The sequence below is a fragment of the Notechis scutatus genome, chromosome 5, assembly GCF_049901735.1.
Source record: "Notechis scutatus isolate UNSWTSFEM ecotype Mainland chromosome 5, rNotScu1.2, whole genome shotgun sequence".
NCBI lineage: Eukaryota > Metazoa > Chordata > Lepidosauria > Squamata > Elapidae > Notechis > Notechis scutatus.
Window position 1 is genome coordinate 62364298 of NC_142013.1, and position 27196 is coordinate 62391493.

A 27196-nucleotide genomic window follows, 5' to 3' on the forward strand; every position below is an offset into this window, starting at 1 on the left:
GGCAAAACCATAGGGCATATAGATTTTGGGAGAAAGGCACATCTAAAGTGTTATGTAGTGCTAGTGCCCAATTTCTAGAACATGAAGGATGGGAGAAATTAGAACAGGATGCCAATAAAGATGTAATTATTGAATCCTATAGAAATCCCATTAGTAAGCCCTGTAACTTTAAAAATAAAGTAAGGAGACAAATACAGGATGAATTAGTGCCCATAAAGGAAGAAACAGATTCAATAGCTGAACAGGATGAGGAAGATGAACAGGTAGAAGTTCAACAAAGTCCTCCTGTAAGCCCTGTAATTCCCAGAAGAACTACACGTGTATCTAGACCGCCTGATAGGTACCAGGCTAACACAGTGTGCCAGATTAATCAAGTTCCTAATTCTGTTGAAGAAATTAAAAAGTATCCTAATAAGGAAAAAGAAAGATGGTATGCAGCAATTAATAAGGAACTGAATTCATTAAGAGATATGAAGGTGTTTGAGAATGCCAAATTACCTGTAGGAAAGAAATCCATTGGCTGCAAATGGATATTTAAGGTAAAAATAGATAAGGATGGTAATTTAATCCATAAGGCAAGGTTAGTAGCCCAAGGTTTTAGGCAGAATGCTAATGACTATGATGAGGTGTTTGCACCTAGTCTTAAGGCAGCAACCTTGAGGGCAGCTTTAGTGTGGGCAGCTAGTAAAAACTATATAGTTAACCATTTAGATGTGGAAACTGCTTACTTGCACGCCCCATTAAAACATATTATTTATATGAAAAAGCCTGTTGGTATTAAAAGTGAAAATAAGGATAATAATGATTGTTGGTTGTTAAAGAAAAGCCTCTATGGTCTAAAACAATCAGGCTATGAATGGAACCAGTATATTGTAAAGGAACTAGAAAATATAGGATTTAAAGCTGGTTTAGCCGATCCATGTCTGTTTAAGAGGGAGACAAATGGGAAAGTATCATTATTATTACTATTCACAGATGACATTGCATTGATAACTGAAACTAATGATGAAGCAAATAAAATAATAACATCATTAGGAAAGAGAATTAAGATCAAGCAATTAGGGGAGATAAAGAAGTATCTCGGTTTGAATATAAAGAAAACACGGAAAGGTTTTAAGATATCTCAGGAAGATAAGATAAGCAAATTACTAAAAAATTACAAAATGGAGCTTTGTAAACCAGCTAAGACTCCAATGAGTCAGGAGTTTAGCAACACTGATGTACAAAGCCCTGAGTTTGATAAGGTGATTTATCAATCTTTAATTGGTAGTTTGAGTTATATTAGTAATTGGTCTAGACCAGATATATCGTACTGTGTGAATCAATTGGCTAGATTCAATTCTGCACCATGTGAAAGACACTGGATTGCAGCTAAGAGGATATTAAGATATCTTAAAAAGACAATGAATTATTCATTGTATTTAGAACCAAAGGGTGATTTAATTTTGAGTGCTTATGCAGATGCTAGCTTTGCATCAGAAAGAGACACTAGAAAGTCGACTTCAGGAACAGCCATAATGCTGGGTAATACATTAATAGGCTGGAAGTCAATAAGACAACAGCATATAAGTTTGTCTACTATGGAGGCAGAATTCTCCTGTTTATCATTGTTATTCGTACAGAGTTAATAATGTATAAACAAATGTTAATTGATATAGGTATAACTGTAGATTATCCTATAACTATACATGAAGATAATCAGGCAGCAATTCAAATGGCCACAAATATTGGAGTAAAAACAAGGAGCAAGCATACAGATCTAAGATACCTAAACGTGAGACAATCTGTAAGAAGTAAGATGATTCAGCTAGAGTACTGTATGTCGGAGGACAATTTAGCTGATAATTTTACTAAAGCCCAAGGTGCCAGTAAGCACCAGGAGAGTTGTGAAAAATATGGGATAAGATTGTAAAAGGTATTATATATTTATTTCACCCAAAAGGGGAGTATGTTAGGTATAACATTGATACCAAATATGGTTTGGGTGAATAAATATATAAAACTTAGATATCATGGTTTAAGTGCTTATCACTTTAAGCACAATGCAGCAGGCAATTAGCCGATTAAGGGTGCGGTTAGAAGTTACAATATAAGGAAGCATTAGAAGCTGGAAAGCTTACTGTCTGCTGTCTGTAACTGTGAACTGGCTGTGCTGTGGCTGTAACTGTGTGCTACTGTAACTGTGTGCTGCTGCGACTAACTGAGATTACTGACTGTGAGTGCCTGTGACTGAACTGTTCTTGTTTGCTACTGTTTGCTGAATATCCAGCGTTTGTTTCTCTGGAGAGTGAAACCGGAGGAGGAGAAGATATCTTTATCGGCTGATAAAGATATTGCAAGGACTCTTAACTTGGACTATACTAGTGAGTCTTACTGGATGGAAATACTGTGAATGACTTAATGGACTGAATGACAATGCTTAAACTCTAACTGGATTAAAAACTATTTAAACTACAAACAGTGTTTGTGTTCAGTGTGTGTATACTCATTGGGCCCTTCCTGGCTTGACTACTGCTGCAATACTCTTCTAGGGGTTAATCCCCAAACCCTAACAATCTTTGTCCGAAACAAATAAACTACCTATCACAAACCCATATTCCTGTTTGGAAATGGAGATAATGAAAGTAGTTGTTTTCTTTATGCAGGCAAATGTTTGTTTCTAACAGACAAAGCATAGGTGGTGTTCTATGAGTACCGAAGTTTTGCACAGTGAAGGCAACTAACTAAAGGCTTATAAACTATTAGAATAATAGTTATGAAAAATATTATGAGGCCTATTTGAAAGGATTTGTTCTCAACACTATAGCAAACATACATTCTGAATACATATGGTACATATTCTCAAGAACGCCAGTTAATGTCTTTTTAATCTATATATTTTTGTGGGGGATATGTCAGAAAACAAACAGGACCACTAAGCCCTCCTTACTTTTGTCTTTAGACAAATTGTGAAGAAAAAAAAAGCAAATGATGTTCTGGTGAAAATTCAGAGTAAATTCTTTTATCAAAATTGCCTTGAAACTGGATGAGTATGCTTCCAAAATAAAAGGTGATTTCCAAGCAAAATATTCCTGCCAAATACTGAAAGTCTTTTTTATTTTTCCCTTTTTGACTTTTCAACTTCCCTCTAGTTCTTTAATCTTAATATATATTTTCCTCAAACAATCAAATTACCGATGGAAAAGAGATTCCAGTTGTCACCTTTCAAGTAAATCAGAGCAGAGTGGGATTATTTGAGGGGAGGGGGGAATAGCTGTAACAGCATTACTTAGGTTGATCTTTTCAGGAGCTATGAGAGTACCACAAAGTTGTGAGTGAATGATTTAGAGCAGGGGTGTCAAACTCACATCAGCATGGTGGCGTCATGTGATGTACCATGACTTTCCCCGCCTTTGCTAAACCAGGGGTGGGCGTGGCCAGTGCATGACGCATCCGGTCCACAGGCTGTGAGTTTGACAGCCCTGATTTAGGGAGTGCCTTGCAGCAGCTAGCAGTGGCCAATCCACTGCATTCTATGTTTGTGTAGGCAGATATCCTATTTCACCAGAACTGTTCGAAAATATTCTGACACTAATATGGGTTAGCAATTCAAATAATTATTTCAAGTATTTCTAGTATTGGGTGTAAAGCAGAGAGTTTTCCTGAGGATAACAAGGTAGTCTGTTTCTGAAGTGGTAAGTGGAGCTCTTCTAACTAGTTCTGCTCTTCAGTACTAGAAGGCAAATGAGTGCCCTGGAAGTCTGCTATGTAGGTTCTCCACACAACTCAGAACCAGGAAGTTCTTGGTCATTCAGAGAGCCTATATAAGTGCAGTATATGCTTTCAAGTTTGACTCCATTAAACAGAATTTTGATAGTATTCTAATAATCTGCAGACACTTACGTTTTACATGCAAACGGCCTATCACTTCAGCTGTACCATAACTGTTCCAGACTTCACACACATAGTTGCCTGAGTCTGATGGACGCGTATTTTCTATCAGAAGACCTGTCACCATTGGCCGGAACCGGCTGTCAGGTTCCCAGGGAACATTGTCCTTTAGCCAGCGATACTTTGGTGCTGGGTGTCCAGATGCTTTGCAAGGCAGCTCCACTTGCTGTCCTGCCATGGCTTTACGATGTTCAAACCCATCCAGAATAGAGGGAGCCGAGTTTGCTGGGTCTGGAAAACAGAGTAACTACATCTTAGATGGCCAATAAAATTAATTGATTGATCTATATGGACATATAGGAAATCTGTTTTTTTTTTTAAATCTGCTGCCATCCAAATGTATTGGCACTGTAACTCTCAAATTCTATGTTGGCCATACCTAGCTCATTTGGAAGCCATCAGAGTAGTGAATCTTGATTTTGATCAATATTTAGTTAGTGCCAGTGCTTTGGAGACTGGTGAAAAGGCAGGACCACACCGTTTCTATTCAATCATTCCCCATCCACTCACTGTAAAGAATTAAATATGAATAAGCTTGATAAAATGAGTTCTCACTGTTTTTCTAGAGTTGATTGTATCTTTTCTGTGTTTTTTAAAAATGTCTATGCTGTATCAGAGTACTGAATTGTCTCTGCTCATATGTAGGAGGTAATATCCAGAAAAATATTATCGCAGAAGTGCTATAGGTTTACTGTTGTCTTGCTCTCTTAATAATCACATGAAAATACTAGGGAAATATCTCTGATAAATTTCTGCCATAGCCTCATTAATATCTTGATGATACTATATGCCTTTGGATGTGCAAAGGCTTACAGAGCTCCCACACAGTATGGAAGTTTTTGTATAAATTCATTTTGTGTACCAATTGTGCCTATTCCTAGATTAAAAGGCTCTGTTTATAAACAGCCATACCTTAGTCCTTTCCCACTTGGATTACTGCATTGTGCTTTTCAAAGGGCTGCTCTTGAAAAAGATTCAGAAGCTTTAATTGGTCTGGAATGCATACATCAAGATTCAGCCATGGGATACCATTGTGAATTGCCCTGCTTCCCACTATTGTTCCAAGTACATTTCAAGGTGTTGTGGAGGGCATCAGATTTGAGAAAGATAATCTAGTCCAAGGGTTGCCAACCTTTTGGACCTCAGGGACCACCAAACTCATAATTTTAGATCCCAGAGACCACTAACCAGTTCTGTGGACATGGCCTAATTTGTGGGTGTGGCTTGGTGGTCATGTGACTGGCTGGGCATGGCTTGTATGTAAATATTATAAATATTTATATAAATATTGAATTTTTTATTAAAAAAAGCAACTTTTACCCAAAATCAGGCAAAGCAGGCAGGCAGATTGAGTTGCTCACAGAATCACAGATTCATTCAGAAATCTATCTATTTGCCATTGGCTAGCTCAGTCTGTCACATAAAATTTGCTTGCAAGCAAACTCACAAAATTAATTCACAACACACCATGTATGTAAATATTGAATTTTTTATTTTAAAAAAGAGCAACTTTTACCCAAAATCAAGCAAAGCAGGCAGGCAGATTGAGTTGCTCATAGAATCACAGATTCATTCAGTGATCTATATATCTGCCATCGGCTAGCTCAGTCTCTCAAATTTGCTTGCCATGAGTCTGCACCGAATAACAGAACCTTCAGTCCTAAGAGAGGTTCAGCTGTGCTTAAAAGCAGAGCCGAAGATCTAAAGACTAGCTAGAAAACAAGAAATCCAACTATTTCCTGCTTCCTAGCTAATCTAAATCTCCTGCACAGCAGAACAGATGATGGTTGGAAAAAGGAAAAATAGCAATTTAGCAGGCAAGTTTTCCAGGTAAGGAGTGAGTGGGCGGGGAGCGTTCCTGTGGGCCATGTGGATGGCGCAGCCTTGTGTTTCTGCGCAGCCTGGATTAATTGCTTTGTGGGGGGTGCTCTGGGGGTGAGATTTCTCTGTGGCCCACCAAAATTTTCTCATGGCCCACCAGTGGGCCGTGGCCCACCGGTTGGTGACCGCTGATCTAGCCAAACCTATAACCTTTTACAATGCATACTACTTTTGGGTACAGCATCCCTAATTGTAAACTGCTGGCTGAGACTGATTGGAAATAGAGACTGCTGAAATCTGGAGAGTTGTGGTTTGCTATTCTGCCCCTAGTATGGCATGTTTTACAAATGGCATACTAAGGATATCCATCTAAAAATTAAAGCAGTGTACCCAGAATGATTTCTTAATATGTAATTTTTTCCAGAAAATGTCCATTGTATACCTGATACAAAAAGTCTAGCACTGTTGCTCTGACGCGTTTCTCCAGTGTATCTGTGCCGAGTGATACATCGGTAATTATACAATCCATCTTCATTCTGTACATCTATAATATACAAGGCTCCCGTGGATGTGATGAGAAATCTAGATCCTAAACAACATAAGAATATGCAGATTTTAAAATATGAAAGCATTTTAGTATTCTATTATTCAGTATAACTGAAAATTTTACTAACAAGTATAAGGATACCCATTGTTGACAGTTCAATTTTTAAAATATTGTTGTATTAGCAGTTATCTAATTAACTGCTTTTTCTAAACAAATGGAACAAAATAAATAACTTCTAGTTATTATAGAATTAATCAATAAACATTAAGTCAGGGTTCATCATAGATAGCATAGGCACTGTAAAGCTATTTTAAGTAAAACAGAACATTTCTATATTTGTGTTATCTCTGAATACAAAACTGAGGAACATGTTAACTATATGAACTAATACACATAATTACATATGATGATATGTGTAATAAAATAGATTTGGGAGAGGAAAGAAATAAATTGGAAGGAAAATGGGGGAAAGCTAATATGTATAAAGATGAATTCCTTAAACATTATTTGTATCCCACCCTTTCTATAAATAGCTTGTGGTAGCAACCAAGGGCATTCACTGATGTTTTATTCATATAAACTTTCTGAAGTTTTTCTAAAAACTATTGCCAAAAAGATGGCATAAATTCAGATTTCTTATATGGAACAGTCTATCCCCTTAAGCAGCTCTGCAAACATTAAAGTTGATGGAAAGGCCATGAAGCTGCTTGCCTTTGGTCTCATGCTCTCCAGATTATTCAAGACTGCTATTCCCAAAATTCTTCACTTGTAAGAATGAAGATAATGTAAAAGAAAAGTTGGTTTAAACCAGGGTGTCCAACCTTGGCAACTTTAAGACTTGTGGACTTCAACTCCCAGAATTCCTCAGCCAGCAAAGCTGGCTGAGGAATTCTGGGAGTTGAAGTCCACAAGTCTTAAAGTTGCCAAGGTTGGACACCCCTGGTTTAAAAGAAAGTCCATATGCTGCACATGGGCGTGGCCTAATGGAAACAGATGTTTCTATCTATGTATGGTCACATAAAGGGTGCTGGTAAGCAAGGAAAACTATATGAAAGACTAAAGGAGTGAGAAGAATTTGACCTGTTTTTTCTATTTTTCTATCATCATCCAACTGATACATTGATTGATATCTATCTGCCAATATAATAACCAAAGTACTGCAAAATATAAAACTACAAGTGACAATGAAACCAGCAATAAATTTTATGGCAATTCTAAGACTAATCCATGCATTGTATATGGATTTCATAATGACAATCTGATAAAAATGATATTACAACAACAAGAACAATAATAATAATAATAATAATAATAACAACAACAATAATAACAATAATAATAAAGCATTTATATTAAACAGACTTTTAAGCAGGAGCAAAGAAGTTTGAAGTAGTGCTATCTGCCTGAGCTAGCACTAAAACTTTTGAATTATATTTAAAATACTAGAGAGAAAATGTCGACTCAAAAGAAAAGGGAAGTAGGAAAAAACCCACTATCACAGTGGTGGCTAACCCTTTTGGGCTCCTGTGCCAATAATTGTGCATGCACGCTTGCGCACACATGCTTGCCTGCCAGCACCCAGAAGGCAATGTGCATACACGTGCATCTCTCACGCACCCCCGCACTCCACACATGCGTGCCAGATACCCGACAATCAGCTGTTGGTCAGGAGGCATGCACACATGCGCAGTAGACCTGCTCTGGGTGAGGGCTCGCGTGCCAGCAGTATGGCACATGTGCCATAGGTTCGCCATCACGGGTCTATCAAATCCAAGGCAAGTGTACAATAACAGCTTTCATAACTGCTACCTATAAGGATAACAATTACTTGCCTGCAGCAATTTTTAAACTTTTAAAAGCCAAAATACTAAATGTCTATGGAGATTCTCAGTCATCCAGGTCATGGTTGTCCCAAAGGTGTTTTTTTTCGAGAGGCAACTGGACTTTTTTGTTTTTCTTTGAAGACATTTCACTTCTCATTCAAGAAGCTTTTTCACTCTGACTGGATGGTGGGGAATGGAAGGATTTATAAGCCTTGGAGATAGCTGGTCATTTGCATTCTTTTAGTGGGTCGTTAAGGTCACCTGGAGGTTTATCTGTGTCATCAGGGTCATGCAAACTGGTATGGACTTGTCTTAGAACTATTGAAAGGACTGTCTTGTGGATTGGAGATAGATGATGTCGTACACCTCCCCCTCTGTTGAGAGAGAGAGCTGTTCAATTTTGACATAAACAGCCTCTTTGACCCCTCTTTCAAACCAGCAATCCTTGTGCTGTATCTCTGTGTTTTTGCATAATCAATGTATACACCAAAAACCACAGAATGGGCTGCATACTATCTAGTGTAAGTCACATGATAAGGAGGGAAGAGGCTTTTTCTGTGAACTCAGTGGTATTCTGAGACAGCCAAGTGTTCCCTTCAGATAATGCACTGACTAATGCATTATCAATTTTTTTTCTCACAGCATCCAGTTGAATCTAGCCTATTTTTAAACTTGATCTTTTTTTCCTTGCCAGCTTCTCCAACATACCAAATTTGGTTCTATTGTGTTCTATGTTTGGTGAATTATCAGGCTGACAGACAACAGGCAGATTGCTGACTCCCTTTGTATGAGTTCTTCCCATTGTTCTGTTTTATCAAAAAGGTAAATATAAAAAGGCCTTATATACAGTATGTTCAAAGTAAAAGACTGAACAATAACTTATACCAGTTGGAAAATTCCAAAAAAACTGCTATCAAGCATCAGGAAAAAGAAGAATTTTTATTTTGGGGTCAAGAGTTCTCTAAAAGGAAGTGTTCCAACTAGAAACTGAACAGCAGGATGAAGAAGCAGGATTGAAACTGGAACCAATGGAACTAAGGTCAAGGAATAACCATCTTTACCAGTTTTAAAAAATGTGAAAAACTGCCAAGAATTGCTAAGAAATATTATCTTTGAGAAATCATGGAGAAAAGTAAACGTAGTTATCTTTGAATGAGAGAAAGAAAATCAGAGGAACAACAGAGCACTCAAACTGATATCTAAAGTTGGGGCTTTACTTTTATTAATGTTGACACCAATCACCTTCGGATTAGATTTCTGAAATGTATTCTACATAGGGCTGGAAGCTAAAATTAATCTAGAATGCAGAGGCACAAGTGATTATAGTTGAATCTTGGTGAGCTAATGTATATCACTATTCCATGAAATAATCTTCCATGACTCTTTTCTGACTGTGTATCCACCAGTCCTAAAAGGAAAAGTTCTGGCTCCAGTTGAATATTAATCTATAAAATCCTTCAGTATGTATCAATCTGATAATATGAATCCAAAGTTTTTTAGCTGTTTTACCCATCCACCAAGCATGATGAAATGCCCCTTCATGTTATTTACAACACACATTTATTTTTACCTTAGTCATTGATACACTTTCACTTTGGGGCCATAAAAACGGCAATCACAAGAAAAACAGCAAAATGGGAGAAAAAAGAGTTTAACTAGAACAAATTATAAATAAGGGCATCCCCCCAGATTTATTGCAGAAAATGCTTGAAGAATTTGGCAAGAGAATGACTGAAGCAGCTGTTTTCCAGGGCACTTTTGTCAAGGACAAAAATATTCTTTGATTTTCTAAAATTACTATGCACTTTATCTGTTTAAAACTTTCTTAAATCATAATCTTGTTAAGCTTTTTGCTTTTAATGCAACATTCTTTAGAATGCTATTATTTTTCTTAATTGGATGTCCTCCTAAGAGAAGATAGCACCACAAAAAGATGATTCACTGAGTGCCTTTACTCTTTTTTGATGGTTGGAAGAGCTCTCTTAAGTTGTAAATTATATCTGAAAGTGTTTAAGAAAATGAGGCTATTGTAGGCCATGTGTACATAAAGGTTGCATAGCAGTTTTGGTGCAATGGTAATTCCTTGTCTCCCAAGTCAATCAATCCATGATCAACCATAAGAAACTCAATTCCTGTAGTCTCTTTTTGAGAAGCAGCAGAATGCCTGTAGAAATCTCTCAATCTCTCCTTCTCCAGAGACAATTTTGTGGGCCAGAACTCGCTGTTGTGGTGCTATCTTCTCTTAGGAGGACATCTAATATAGGTCCTCACCCACAATCCAGGATATGTGCATTCTCTGTTGCTAGACCTGCTGCTTGGAACAAACTCCCCCAAGAATTTGGGCAGATCTCACCCTATTAATCTTTTGTAGAGCTCTGAAAACCTCACTTTTTCCCTGTGCATTAGACTGGGATAGTAATTCCTAGAAGAGTGAGAATTTGTTATGTAGAACCTCAGCCATGTGAATGAGTGTGCTTGGTTATTTCAGTTTTGCATTACTTTTGCTTGATTTTTTTATGTTTGATTTTTTTTATGGTTGGGCTCTGAACAGAGTTATAAATTGTGAGTTGGGTGTCCTTATAAATTTCTTAAATATAAAATAGTACACAAATGAATAAAGCTGTAGATGTAAAGTAAGGTTGTAGCCCACCCCTGGTATTACTTGGTTAAGTATTTATAGACTCCCTTTAAGAAAGCTGGCTGATGATGTGGTTATATTTTTTAAAAATCAAATAATACAAGAAATAACTAAAGCAAATAAAATGTGCCCATATATAAAATAGCAGCATCAATTCATACTTAAAGCTGTGCAAAATAGAACTACTTTTTTATAAAAAAGATGAACATTTAAGAAGAAATTAAAATATTTACAAACAAGGTTTAATATCCATACAGTTATATTATAAAGATTTCTCTTAGATTGCAAGCTTTCGTTCTTCAGCTCATCTTCATGTTCAAAACAGCCAATTTTGCAGTCTATTCATTAAATCTGCCACCAAGTGCAAATTGCGAAAAAAGATTATTTAAACTTCACATCAATCTAACAGATGCTTTTCTTATTACCACAACAAAGAATGATGCCAAATTTTATGTACCAGATTTAAGAAATGCTGTTATTAAACTGTGAAAGTTGCCTGATAGATTCAATTAAGTTCTTTCAAGACATTTGTCAGTGATTTCTGATGCAGTCTAGATAAATCCGTGGGCAGAATTCATGCTCTTCTTTTTCTTACACATCAATATTAGTAGTGCATATTCATTTGTTTTTTTCAATAGTATATTGACATGCAAAAATATTAACACTATACTTTCTGTTATGAAATGAAGGACATTGTGTCTTGATAGGTAACAACCACTACCAAGCCTGCATAGGCCTGGTAATCAATCTCATCCTTCTTCAACCACATAATTAATACCATGCATACATTATTGTAACCAATAGCAGTAACTTGACTGAAATCTACGGGAACACTTTAGATACAATGGTTATTCAGATTAATTTCAATCATTTATTTTTTAACTTCTTGAATTTCTTCATTTCCACTGAAATAATAAAACAAGTAAGGTAAACTAGAGACTGAATTATTTTTTAAAAAGCTTCACTCCACTTTCTGTGATATTAAAACAATAAGAAAACTAACCTTTAAATATCACTTGTGTCTCATTAAAAGATTACCAAACTAGCAAATAACATAAATCCTGTAAAACCAGTGGGAAACAATAGAGTTGTTGCCATGACGACATAAACATATTCACACACATACACACCGCACCAAAGAGCAACAGCAGCAAATATCCAATTTGATATGAGAGGCATGATTATAATTGTATGCCTTGTTACCTCTGGAGAACATTTTTCTGAACTGTCTGCATAGGTTTAACTTGTAAAAAACCACTGAACTTGAAACAAAAGATCTTCAGTCTACAAAAAAGTACGGCTTTACTGAGTGCAATAAAATTCCGATTAAAGAAAAGAAATATTTAGTTTGCACATAACTATTTATTTTTATTCTCTGATTTTCTCTAGCTAAACATCTTGGTATTGTGATTCTTTTTCCAAAGCAAGGGTGATCTACCAGTTACCTTCTGGCGGTGGATATTAGAAAGCGTTGCTGTGAAAAACATTACATTCTCACCAGTGGTGGGATTCAATTTTTTTTTTACTACAGGTTCTGTGGGCGTGGCTTGGTGGGTGTGGCAGTGGAAGGATACTGTAAAATCTCCAGTCAGAGATGGAATTTGCCGGTTCTCCGAACTACTCAAAATTTCCGCTACCGGTTCTCCAGAACTGGCCAGAACCTGCTGAATACCACCTCAGATTCTCACCTGCCCTATTTTCAGTGTTCTACTGTTTACACAACGCTTCCAAATCTTTTAAAAAGCAAAAGATTTATACAATCTGAAAAGAAATCAGAATATTATTTGATTTGGAATTTACTGATTAATAGGTTTGTTGTTATAGAAACGACTAGTTTATAATATTATTATGTAGAAGTAAAAAGCTGAGGCTTGATGTTGCTATCTGATTCTACTGCACCAAAAGGAATTGGAAGTCAATGCCTTTTCTTTCTTTTTCCTCCCTTGTCCCACACTTTTCCTTCCCCTTTTCCTCTCCTATTTTTCCATTATTTTTGGTATTTTGGTATTATATATTATAAACTAATTAAAAAAATGCTTCCAGATTTTTTAGAAGACACTCCCTCTCCATATTCTCATAAACCAATAATACCAGCTATTGCATCAAAACTCGATTATAATTCTTTCACAACTACTTCAGCACAAAGTGTACTGATACCTTCTATCATCTCTATTAACTTTCTCTGTGGTTTATTATTTGTAAAAACATGCAAAGAGTTCTACTTCAGAAAGTTTAATTACACTTCATGGTCAGCATGAGTGTCAATATTCCAAGTAACGCACCCACTAAAACCCTGAAGCGAACCTGACTGAGGCCATCTTTATGGCTTCAGAGTTGCCAATGAGGGCTTGGAGTCTTGCCTAGGTCCATAAGCATGTAAGCCCCCAATGCCCACTTCTGAAGCCTAGTTCTGCATTCTAAAAATAAGCAAGCAATGAGTGCAAAGAGAAGGAGCAATAGCCTCTGTTCCTCTCCTGGGCAACCCAATATATGGGCCACAGAAATATTTGTGTCCCATGATAATGTTGCAAGATTGAATCCAGTGACAGACCCAGATTTGATCTTGCAAAAGAAATACTATTTATTTATCTATTAATTGGATTTATCTTGGATGCAATTCAGACTCTCATGGTTTCTGATATTCATCACTCCAAAACTTCCATTGAGCAAATAATGAAACACTATTATATAAACAAAGCACAATAATATTAGAAACAAAACCTAACATACAAGTCATGATAATGAGGAGGAAGTAGATGAATCCCACTAAAGACATCATGTGGTAATGGCTGATATATATATGGGTTTGGTTCTCTGTTTTATAATATGCTAAATATCAGTATATATGCCTTTTTCTTGTCTACAATAAAGAAACCTAGCAAGCCATCAAATCTATCAAATATCTGCTATTAGTGAATCTGAGACTGAATTTCTAGACACTTGATATTTATTGCTGTGCTAGAGATTCTAAAACTTTTAATTAATTCTAATTTTAGACCAGGAACTGAGGGAGGGAGGGAACTTCAGAATATTTTGTCCCATCTTGGAATTACCTTCATTTTCTTCCAGAAAATGCCGTATTTTGAAAGTTTTCATCTGCATGTATAATCATCTTTATCATTGATCTTGGATTGTGAAACTTTGAAATTTAAGAAGACAGGTTGCAACGGTAAACAGCATTAGCCATAGGGGAATTATCATACTCATGTAATCCAAATAATAAAACTGCACCATATATTACTGTTCTGATCATGATTACTGGCAATAATTTGGTTATAGGGCTCTGTGTTTCTACCCTGAGGTATGGCATTACCCAATTTTGGAAGAAGGTCCAGTATGCTTTGAAAAATGTAATCATATGGTATGCCAAATAAACATAAATTGAGGTGTGGTTTCCATTGCAAGCCCACCACCATTAATTATAGGAATTCAGTTGAAAAAAATTGCTATAGTAAATATTGGATTTTTATAATTGTCAAAAGAGACTAGAATTTGGTAATTCAGTGAGAGATGCAGCATTTAAAATATATCCATACAAGTGAGGTGTTATATGCAAAGAAAAAGCAGAGTCATTTCTAGTCCTAATATTTTACACACTTAAGAAAATTTATGTAAGAAGCCATCCTCTGTATGCTAATCTTCAACCTTAATGTTTCCCTTCATATGATAAATAATGCAAATTTCCCATGCATAATAAAATATGCAATATATTATATATGAGTAGAGCTTTGACTTTGAACATAATTGTTATTAGGCAGGCAGTTGTGGAAATAAAACTTCAGCTGTATTAATATCATAATGTAAACAGGAACCATGAAAGAAAATAACTCAGACTGATTTATATTAGTCACTGAATTAGGAAACTGTAATACAAAACAACTAGCTAGTCAGGATATTTGTAGAGTTTCAGTTAAGTAAGGGTTAATAGATGAAAGTAAAAACCCCTACACAATCCTGTTTTATATTCTTTTCTCATGCTGAGGATACAGTATGAGAAAACAAAACAAAACAGAAATGGTAGAAGTTTTTTCCCCAGACTGGGGACCAAACAGTCTCTGACAGACAACCAAAGCAGATTTGATTTAGATTAAAATTAAAATGGCACAAGTTAATTCAATACAGTTAATTAATTGTGACTCATATCCTAGATATTTTTTTCTTCCTGACATGCTAAATTTAAGTGTAATGACTTCTAAAGGTTGCCCCTAAGACTTAGGGGAGAGGGATCAAATGAGGCCATAAGGCTGTGGGTTATGATACCAAAGAAAGCGCCCAAGAAATATTAGGGACAGAAGTGTATATCTGAATTTAATTCTGAAAAACAACCTATACCATTTCAGACAATTGACTGTCTAGTCTCTTCTTAAAGACTGTCTAATCTCTTCTTAAAATGGATGGAGCGCCCACGATTTCTGGAGGCAAGTTGTTCCACTAGTTAAATGTCCTCACTATTGGGAAGTTTCTCCTTAATTCCAGGTTGCTTCTATCTTTGATTAGTTTTCAACCATTGTTTTTTGTCCTGCCTCTGGTACTTTGGAGAATAATTTGACCCCCTCTTCTTTGTGGCAGCCCCTCAAATACTGGAATACTGCTCTTCTTTTCTTTAGACTAGGTGTTTTGTTTATGAATAGATTGGCCAAATCTCCATTCCAAAAGATCTGTCTCTTCTGCATGAGGATGTTTTCCTAGGGTAGGAAGATTGGGGCTGCTTTCTGCCTTTAAGAACATGTTTCCCCATTTTTCCTTTGGAGAAATATAACATTCTGCGTCTTTTAATATTCCCCAAGATATTTCATTCTCAGGGAAGGGGGGAAGGCTTCCTGTAGTCTGAAACAGGTGGGTTCCTTTGAATGTTTAATAAAAGAAATTTTGAGTACAAATTTAAGGACTTAAAAACATCTCTTCTTTGGAACAAGCAGCAAAGGGTTTATTAAAATATTAATTTTGGAAAATTATAAATGGACTAAGGGTCCAGATGGATTTGAAATAAATTGTGTAATGGAATATGTGAATAATTGTGAGAAGAGATGCTACCTAGGAAACAATCAGACAAGAGAAATAGGTTCCCCCCAATGGCTTGCCAGGCAGAGAAAGAAACTTATGAAGGACAGCCCAAAAGGGAACAAAAAGACCCAAGTACCTCTCCACCAGCAATCAGCACCTGGATCAGCATAGAATAATTTCAAGGTTAACATCAGACCAACAATCGAGTAAACAATACTCCAGTCAAGAAACTGCCAAAGAGCCAACAGTCCAACCAAAGAATCTCTAAGACCACTCCCAGCAACACTGACAGGGCAAGCCACAGAATATAAATTGATTGCTACCACATTCCTTACTAGCACTGATGATGTTACCTAGTTTGGGTAGCATCTGCAAGAAAGCAAGAAAGCTCAGACAGCGACAAGAACCCCTAATATCAACCGAGCTACAAATATTCTCCTTTATTGATATATTGTTTTCTCTGGTAACCCTTAACAGACTTTTACTGACTAGAACTGAATGATAAGGCTTTAAGGGCCTCTTTTTCTTTTTGATAAGATATGACACATGGGAAGAAGATATAATTTGTTATATTTTAAGAGAAAGTAATGTTACTAAATTGTTTATACATTTGATGAAAGAGGGAGCCATTTCTTTATATATTTCTTTTCTTTTTCTTTAATGCTCTTTTTTATTTTCTATTTTTCTTTTCTTCTTCCGCACTGCTTTTTATTTTTATCTTTTATTTTTTTAGTTTGTATTTTTTAAATTGTAATGATTAATAAAATTATTAAAAATGAGTTGCAGTTTAACGCATCTGTAGAACACCAAGTTAAAAAAAGTTTGCTCCAAATGAATGAAAACACTCAAGAAACCAATGATAATATTTACAAGGATAGAGTTCCAAGATCCCAACCTGACAATGTCATTAACTATAGAAGCATATTGCTAGCAATTGTCATGAATATGTACAACTTTAGTGTAAGTATGCTCTTTGTGACTGTTCCTCCTAAACACACTTGTACTTTAATGCAAGGTAAGAATAATTCTTATTACTTGGAAACAGATACAGCTTAAAAAGTCATAGTATTAAAAAGTAGGGAATATTTACATTCCCCAAAGCACAATACTCTTCTTTATCAACCAAAATCTTTGGCTTCTGCATTTTGATCTACGCTGTTTAGTCCACCTCCCTCACACTCCAGTATGTTCACTTGCCTCCCTGGAGATAGAAGAGAGAATGTTGCAGTGCTATAGTAATTGATTGTGCAACCAGAGCCTCACCTGTGCTCTCTATAAAGCAACTAAACATGCAATCTGATATACCAAACATTATTAAAAGCTCCCTGACATCACGCCATTGCGCTGCCCTTTACAAACCATCAGCCATTAATTCAAGCCTTCAAACCTGATTATTAGCACTCTTTCTGATGCCACTTCAAAGCTTCAAAATTAGTCTGATCAAAAAAGTTGTCCCTTTTCTCCACGCATATATAAACCTACCCCTACTATCACTGTTCCGAGTTACACGACAACATCGATGTCACAAATAGAATTTAGTGTAATATGCTAAAGATTGATATTTTTGAGGTGGCTTGTAGGTGATAGTATAGTATGTGAAGTATCTTCACAATGGTTTTACTTACTAATTATCAGGTTAGGATTGTTTTTCCTTCCTTCCATTGATTATTTCATGCTCTTTTCAAAATCGCAATCTTTCAGTATGACAGATGTATTCATAGATATTAGCCTCCACCATCCAATGTGGTTTGATCAATCATGATTTTCATGTACAACTTTTTAATAAGATAGAGAAGGTGTAGACCAAGTTATAAGCTTTAGTCTCACCTAACACACACATAGTATTCCGTACTAATGGCTAATATTAGTTCATTTGGGCACATTTGGTTACTCTGCTGAAGTAGAAAAACACTATTAATCAAGATAGGCATATCACTGTACCTGGATCAACTTTCTTTGCCCCCTTAGAAAAGCAACAAAATATCAGTTCAGCTATAAAATGTTTTTAAAAAAGCAAAAGACTCTTGACAATACTAAGGAAGGATATTTGAAAGTGAGAAAAACTATTTTTGATGCAATATAAATTATTTTGGAAAATATAGTATAAAGAGAAGAGGATTTATTTAATAATAGTTGACTGAGATGTGATTTTATCCTTGGAACCCTTTAAAATATCTATTGTTTAATATAATTGTAGACTTTTGCTGTAGCTGATGTATTATTTAACTCAGTTCACTCAGTAGAAATCTAAAGATATCATGGCTCTTTTTAGGTTAGAATCCTATATACCAGCAGTTAAGTACCATGAAGCATTGCAGCTGAAGTTTAATTATAAATTCTAGAATGTACTGCCAGTGATGTAGGATAATAATCCAATTCAGTGTACAGCATAGTTGTGGGGAGATGGGAGCAGAAAGGGTGCATTTCAATCAGATCTTGAAAATGTAGCTCCATTTATTTTTTAAATGGAAAATCTAAAGCTAAAGTTTGGATTTTCTTAAAACCCTATTAACAAGCCTGGTCTCATTCAATTAAAATTAAGTTTCCAAACCATGTGAAGAGCCAGTATATTATTTTCATGCAAGTCCATTTCAGCTTTTCATATAGTTGGCTATATGCAAAAATGACATTTGGCTTGTTCTTTTCTTGGTATGAGAAGACCTGATTGTTTTATCCCTTTAAAGAAAACAAAAACAAAAAAACCCATACTCCTCAGATTTAAGAAGGGTAATTGGTATTAATTTTGACAATTTTATAATGAAGAAATTATATCCAATTCTTTATGTATGCTAAAATTAGTTTTTATTTTTAAAACTTCTTGAACTTAATTGGTGAGAATCATTGAATATAACATTGTTTAAACAGGAAGATGCTGGAACAAGAAGAGCTGGGGCACATTTGCAAAATAATCTCAAAAATAGTTAAAAGTAGGTTAGATTTTTGAGTTGAGGCAATGGGTAAAGAGTGCTGTCATCTAATAAGGTCTGTTCTCAGTAATTACAGTGATACAATCTGATCAGTGAGGACTAAGTATCTTCATCTGAAAGGGATCAGATGAAATTAGTGCTGATGTAATAAGTACCATTTGTCACTATTAGAGAGAGGTGTTGACAGGCCCCTGTGGTTGCCATAGCAACCTTTGCAGTTTGGAATTTCTTTGTGTTGATTTAAACTCGAACAATAGTCTAGGAGCTAAATAAAATATTGTTAAGGTAAGTTAATAACATTTTTTTCTGGCTGGATTATTTAAGGCCACCTACCATAACACATCACTTGAAATTTGCAAATATCAAAGTACTTTACACTGGCATCTGAATTAAATCCTGACTTATTGAAAAAAAGAATAGAAAAATAGCAAATATTGATAATATATAGTTAACCATCACAATAACAGAAAAGTAGAAACAGAATGTGATCTGATGTTGAAATGTGTTAGAGAGCTTACTAGGCATTGCAAGGATTCCAGAAAAGTTTTATATGGAAAAATGATTTTAAATCCTCTGAGGACTATGTTTGTTGCTAATTTCCTTCTACACTCAGGCATGATATTCCCCTCTGAAAAAAAAATCTGAAAAGTAGCCAGGGGTGCCTTTTCCTTCCAACCTCGCCCTCCTCCCCAAATCTAATCTCCCCACCACCACCTCCGACAGGACCCTGGAGGCACCGGATCCTAATTATCAACTGTGGGAAGGGAGTAAAAAAAGAAAGGGGAAAAAATTCAGAATTGTTAATCAATTGTTAATCAATCCAGTCGTCGCTCCAAGCTCTATTTTTTTTCTCCCTCCGCGCGACTTCCCGCAGGGGAATTTTCCGGTAAATGAACATTGCTTTTGCTCTCCGGAGGGAGCTGCAGCCGTCTGGCTCTTTCCACACCTCCGCATCCCCGGAAACCTCTCCCCCGCCCCCACGCCACCCCCGTCTTCTTCCCTTCTCCCTTCTCCCGCCTTCCCCTGCCTCACAAGGTAGGTAGCCAAGCCGCTGTTTGGCTCGTCCGCTTGCCAAGCCAGCCAGCCCACCCGCCCGCCCGCCGCAGGGATGATAATTAGAAGAAAAAGAAAAGGAAAGAGGCAAAACTTTGCAACGAGTTTTGCTTCCTTCCCGCATTCGCTCCCGCGTCTCCACCGCCCGCCCTGCGCGCGCTCTTTTGGGGCCGGCCAAAAGAGACCCCGCGCCGCGCACTAAGAAATCGCATACACAACACCAACACATACACACCCTTCCTTTCCAGCCGGTGGTGTGGATCAGCTCCGGAGCTGGGCAGCCCCTTCCCTGCTCCTGACTCAGGGGGCCTCCGAGAGGAGGGAAAGGAGGAGAAGAAGGGGTGGGACGATGAAAAATCGGAATTCCGATTTTAATCGGAAGAATATCATGTATGTACACTGTGTGCTTCCTGCCTCTCTGAGACATATGCTTCCTCTTATCCACCTCATCATGTTCCACAAAACGCCCCTCTTCTCCACTTTGAGGTGCTTCATTTAATAGGCTCTTACAGGCTCATCTATCCTTTCTTCCCACAAGGACATATTGTATTTTCAGCCACTGTAGTGTGAATTGTCTTCAGGCAGGGTGACATACATTTCAGATTCCCACAAAACTTCCTTTCCTTTTCCATGTTCCCTGAAGTTAATTGGCATCTCTACACACTCATAGCACAGATACATAGCCTGCCATGCCTCCCTGTTCACATACTTGGTGAACTAACTGTGTGGAGAACTGGCTTATTGATGTCTTACATGAATTAAATTATGGTGACTATACCAACCTCACAGATACATTTTCTACAGGATCATATTGACTCTAGCCTGGACTTCAGGTCTTCCAAAAGTGCATGTATTGCCACCGAAACTGAGTCCTATTGAGTCTTGCTGCCTTGCCTTTGCCTTTGCCTCCCTAGAAACTTCCCTAAGAGAGCTAGGTATTCACATAATGTATCCAAAATGTGACCATTTGAGTCGGGTCAATGACTCAAAAGAGAACCCAGGCTGGCTATGGTATTCTAAGAAATCTTTGCAAATTTCAATATTCTTCCTATCCAATTTCTGCTTCCATAGAGTGTCATAGGGAAAAACTATTGTTTGCACAACTTTGACCTTTGTCACTATAATCACATCGTGATATCTACGTAATTTTTCCCAGGTCTTTGTGACTGCTATACCAGGTGCTAATCTGTGGCATATTTTTGACTGCTTGTTCTTTTACTGCTGGTGATTGATCCTAAAAAGCAGAAACTGCCTAGTCTTCAATATTTTCAATTCTAAGGCAGCTAATTGAACCTGCTATCTTTAGTTTTGTCCTTAATTTTAGTCCCATTTTTCACTCTGCTCTTGGACTTTATTTATTAGAGTTTGCAGATCATTTGCATTTTCAGCTATCGAAGTAAGTATCATCAGCATAGCACTGTTATTAATGTTTCTTCTTCCAATTTTAAAACCACATCCATCTTCTTCCAACCCATCTTCCCTCATATATATATTTTGCATTAAGGTTAAATAGATAAGGGGACAATATAAACTTATGTCACTACTTTGCCAGTCTGGAGCTATTGTACTTTGTCATGTTCTGTCTGTAGTGTCACTTCCTCATCTATGCATTGGCTTCTCATGAGGATATTGAGTTATTTCAGGATTCCCATTTTTTAAAATACATATCACAATTTGACATTATTGAAATGAAACAATCAAAGGCTTTTCTGTAATCAATGAAGCACATATAGACATCTTTTCAGTATTCTATGGCTTTCTCAGTTATCTAACACCCAAACGATATTGCTTTTCTTGCTTGTTAATTGCTACATTACATATTTTAATGAGATACAGAAAGTCCTTAACTTATAACCGCTTGCTTAGTGATTTGAAGTTCTGACAGCCAGACCTCTCTGCAGTCATGATCACCTGGTAACCAGACCCCATTTACCGCTGTCTGCAGCATCCCACACTCACAGGACCTGTTTACAACATTTATGCTGGAAACTGGTGTTTAATCCTACTTTCTAGCAAAAACAATACCAAACAATGAATTTGCTTAATGACTGTCATGTTAACAAATTCTCAAAAAGTGATGAAATGAGACTAAATATACAGTCTGAGAAAATGGAATACAGAAGCTTACACTGTAATTGGATGCCATAGCCAGCTAGGAAGTCAGAAGAAAGTTCACACTTATACTTTTTGGTAGTATTATCAGTTGTTTAATGACTGTTCAAAATTATGACAGTGTTGAAAAAGTGACCCATGACCAGTCCTCACACTTACGACCATTGCAACATCCCTGTGGTAACATGATCAAAATTTGAGTACCAGTATGTATTTACAGTGGTTGCATCACCCCTTATCACATGATTGCAACCTTCCCAAGGGGCAAAGTCAATGGGGAAGCCAGATTTGCTTAATGACCACATGATGCACTTAATGACTGCAGCAAAAATGTCAAAATATCAAGTGCAACTCACTTAATAACTGCATTACTTAGAGATAGAACCTTTAGTCCCAATTGTGGTTGTTTGTTGAGGACTATTTGTAGAATCTTCATGAATGTAATGAGAGACTTCAGCAGAACACAAACACAATTCTTGTGAACATTTCAAAACCAGATAGTAATTTGCCCAACTTCTAGTGGTTAATCTGCCATGTAATTCTTGGTCCTCTCCATTTCAGCACAAGCTAAATTATGCACAATAAATGGCATGAGGCCACTGGGTTATTTTACACTGTTTATGTAGGTCACTTAATTCAAAATTTTCTTGGTGCATAATTTGATTTTGCATAGAATTCTTAATAGCTATTGACAGTGATAGCTATATACCAGTTCCAGAATCTAGTAAACCTCTGGATTTTGGCAGCCAGAGAACAATGTGAAATGACTTTTACTTTTGTTTTGCTTTTATGTTTTCCAGATGCAACTGGATGACCACCATGGGAGTACATGGTGTACAGATCCTGTCATATTCTGTTGTGTTATTATTTGTATTCTGCTCAAATTGTATTTGGAGATAAGGGAGCAATGGATGTTCTTGTAATTTAGTGAATATTTCTTTTGGTAAGATTTGCTATTATGTTTACAAGTAAGGTAAATTATACAACACATAGTCCATTAGTTTTACAAGCACCGAAGTGTATATTATCATCAAATTCCACTGTTTGCAGGCTGCTAATGACACTTACTTTTGCTATTTACTTTATTCACAGTTTTAAATGACTGCACTAAGTGATGGAAAAACTGTTGAAGAAATTCAGCCTGCAAATCAAAAGTTTGCTAATTAATACAAAGAACCAGTAAATACAGGTATACCATGTATGCTTGATAAGACAATGTTCACAGTGAAGTTGCTTTGAAAGATTCTAGACATTGATATGGCTGTCTGTATAGCCACTTACTTTCCTGATTACTGACATGTTAAGCTGAAAATGTGCAAACAAATGCTATAGAACTTGGAATAGTTGATTTTATTCCTCTTATTGGTATCATTATGATTATCAGTACTATGTTGCTTTGCATGTACACTGAGAGCTTTTGCACCGGAGACAAATTCCTTGTGTGTCAAATCACACTTGGCCAATAAACCTATTCTATTCTATTCTATTCTATTCTATTCTATTCTATTCTATTCTATTCTATTCTATTCTATTCTATTCCATTCCATTCCATTCCATTCCATTCCATTCCATTCCATTCCACTCCACCTCTTGCCCTATCCTATCCTACCCTACCCTATCCTATTCATCTAGTCTAGTCTAGTCTGGTCTAGTATACTCTAGTCTATCCAGGTACTAATCAAACTAGGAGACTTGAAACAAAGCAGCCCCTCTCAGAATATTGCATCATAATGTTCTGAGTGGATTAGATTCTGATGAAGAGACCTTATATCATTCCAGACAGGTGACTGTCTAGTCTTTTCTTAAAAACCTCCAGTGATGAAACACCTACAACTTCTGAAGGCAAGCTGTTCCATTGGTAATTGTCCCCACTGTTATGAAGTTTCTCCTTAATTCCAGGTTGCTTCTCTCCTTGAGTAGTTTCCATCCATTGTTACTTATCTTGCTTTCGGGTGCTTTGGAAAATAAGTTGACCCCCTCTTCTTTGTGGCAACTGCTCAAATACTGGAATATTGCTATCATGTCACACTCAGTGCTTCTTTTTTCTAGACTGGCTATACCCTATTCCTGCCATTGTTCTTTATATGTTTTTGTCTCAAGGCCCTTAATCATCTTAGTTGCTCTTCTTTGTACTTTAAAAAAAAACAATTAATTACTTAAAATCAATTATATTAATAAAACATTTTATTTCTCCCATACATAGCTATAACATTTTTTACAGTCTGGCTTCCCAGAAAGAAGCAAACAACAACATTGTTTCATCACAGTCGATGAACAAGTTTTTATCAAACTATACATATTTAGTTATTTTTATTTGCTTACAAGACTTAGAATCCATTCAACTCTAGAAGGATATCTAGATATTATGTGAACTCTTTGAGAGAACATATATGCATAACCATCACGTTATTCGTCTTTAGAGTAAACAACGTTATATAAAGCATAGAAAAGGAGCAAGAATCTGTAAGCCAAACTGTGAGATGAGGAGAAAAATACAGCTTTGAGAGAAAAATTCACAGAATAGTCTCTTTTCCCCCCACTGAAGACATCTAAAGAATAGTAGTACTATTTAATTGTCACACACTGTGACTACTGATCCCTACAATTGTGCTACTGACAACTGATCAGGTGCAGCATCCCACTTCCATGTGAAGCAGGTACAAATCACAGGAAGTGTGCCCAAGCAATGTCATCTTTCTCTCTAGCTCAATTAGCAAACAGCTTTCTTTTCCTCTCAGCACGCTCCTTTTATCATGTCTTCTGTTTTTCTGCCAGTTTTTGTCTCTTTTGTGCATTAGCAGTTGTGCTAAATGCTAATGAAGCATGGCTTAATAGAACTGCAGGAAGTTCTTTTAGTAGTTCCTTTGGCCCATAAAAAGGCTGTCAAAGAAATGGCCAAGAAACACATCAGCTTTGATATAGATGACAATGCAAGATTTGTTTGGCAGAAATCCTTATTTCACCCCAAACTCATATGAAACAGCATCAACCATTTAATCTCTATATAACAAGGTAGTCCTGCTGCTAATAGAATACCTTTAAATAGAAAATACATAGGAATATGAGGATTTGCCTTAGACTGTCAAAAGATTTGTTGAGTTAGCCCATTACTGTATGTGCTGATCTCACTCAACCTCTAAAATAGCATTATCTAATAGATGCAGGAGGCATATCATGGCACTCACCTTCTTGAACAACATATCCCACAAGACTCAAACAGGTAGATGAGCCAGTCCTTAAAGATTAGACACTGAATGATTGCAGGCTGGTCTCAGTTATGTCACACTTTTTTATTGTCTTGCATCCTCTCAACTGTTCTGGTTTTATTCCTATATTAGCCACCCTAAGACAACACCGTCTACAAGCTGGGCAGCCATATACAATGATTACACTTATACTTGTGAGTGTGCATATGCACGCACACACACAGACCTATATCCATATTCATATTCTAGCCTAGATCAAATAATATTTAGAATATTGTTTGTGTCCAGCTCTTGTAATTTGTAAATGATGGCTTTTGGTTAATCTAATTTGTAAATTTGTAAATCATTGTGACTTACTCAATATATCATAATTGAAATAAACCATAGTATAGTAAGGCTAACATATCTGTTGGAGACATAACATATAATCTATACTCATGGTTATTAATTGCAAAAGATGGGTTCAAATGGATTCACTGAAAAGATAACTCAAACCAATCAGAAATAAGAAATGAACAAATCCAGCTAGTGAAAAATATATACATGCACATAAAGCATGAATGTATTGTTTGATTTCAGCTCATTCTTGTTTCTGTGTATAGAATCACCAATTTTAGGTATAGTTAATAGCAATCAAGTTTCAATTTAGTATCCAGTATATTTCATGTGAAGCATAAATAATTTTTCTGACACTTTGAACTAATCATGCCATTTCAAACATTGTCTTCCTTTCAAACCAAATGACAATACATATAGTAACTCTATGAGAAACTTTGATAGAATACTGTTGATAAACACCTTTTTTAAAAATCTGGTGTTCAATGAAATCGCTAAGTGTCGAAAAGATGGTGTACATTTTTAGGTTTGAATTCTTAAAAAACATGGATGGGATAGCTTCATATAAATTGTAGGCCTCTTGTCAAGTTGTCTTTTTTTTAGAATATATTTTTTATTGTTTACATATAAATATATTGAATACAGTGTAATTGGCCATGGCATTCCAATTGTCATAAAACAGAAGTAAAAACAAAATAACATATATGCAAATTTATATATACAAATTTTTGTACAAAAATTTCTGACCATCATATATCAACTCCTCTATCATTCTAATACTTACATTCCTCTATCAATAATAGTGTCTCTTTCGAAGTCCCTCTCACCTGATTCTTTCATCTTCCAACTTCTACCTTGTGTTTCTAACCATTGATAAAACCTATTCCATGTTAAATTGTATTCTGTATTTCCTTTATCTTTTATTGTTAGTGTTAGTCTGTCCATTTCCGCACAGTCTAGTATCTTCCTTATCATCTCATACTCTAATGGGGTGTTTTCATTCTTCCACTGCTATGTGTATACAATTCTTGCTGCAGTCAGAACATGTAATATTAAATATATTGTCCCTTTGTCATTATCCTCTGCTATGATACCTAGTAAAAACAATTCTGGTTGGAAATCTATATGTTGTTTGATCATTTTTTCTTGCCACGTATGTATTTGAATCAAAAATTTCTTTGCCTTTATACAGGTCCACCACATGTGATAATATGTACCAGGTGATTGTGTACATTTCCAACAGGTTGGGGACATATTTTTAAACATATTTTTATGCCACCTATAGAACATTTTATAGAGATTTTCCTTATAGGATGTGGCCATGGTCAGTTTCCAATTTTTCTCCCAGAGCTTTTGCCATTTATTCAAATCTATACTATGTCCACAATTTTTGGCCCATACTATCATTATCTCTTTGATTCATTCTTCTTCCATTTTATAATTTAATAAGTAATTGTATAACCTCTTTATCAATTTGTCATCTGTCCCCACTAATATCCAATGTTGTTGATTCTCTGTAAAAACCCCATATTTTCACATCTTTCACATAAAGAAATTGTATCTGCAGATACGTCCACCACTCTAGTTCCATCCCTTGGTTTTCTAATTTTAATCTAGTTTTCAGTTCACCATTTTCATTTAATATATCTTTATAAGAAACATTTTTCCATACTTATAGCATTTGGATGTATCAGTGCTTCGAGAGCTAGACTGGTATTTTTATGTAGTTTTGTTGCTTAATTGTCTTTGGAAATATATAGTGTGCCACATTTCTCCCGTACCAAAGAAACATGTGCCGT

At 36.1% G+C, this 27196-nt stretch overlaps 2 protein-coding genes across 2 annotated transcripts in view; one reads left to right on the plus strand and one right to left on the minus strand.

Moving 5' to 3' along the window:
* Positions 1-6336, minus strand: part of DSCAM (DS cell adhesion molecule) — a 205701-nt gene extending 199365 nt beyond the window's left edge. Inside the window, exons 1-2 of the mRNA XM_026673964.2 lie at positions 6194-6336; positions 3883-4161 (exon numbers count right to left, since the gene is read on the minus strand). Coding sequence (XP_026529749.2) covers positions 3883-4108 — 226 coding nt within the window. The 5' untranslated portion in view covers positions 4109-4161; positions 6194-6336. The remainder of the gene's footprint in view (positions 1-3882; positions 4162-6193) is intronic.
* LOC113424465 (cilia- and flagella-associated protein 47) overlaps positions 1-27196 on the plus strand; it is an 851958-nt gene that overhangs the window by 769367 nt on the left and 55395 nt on the right. The gene's annotated exons all lie outside the window — the stretch shown is intronic.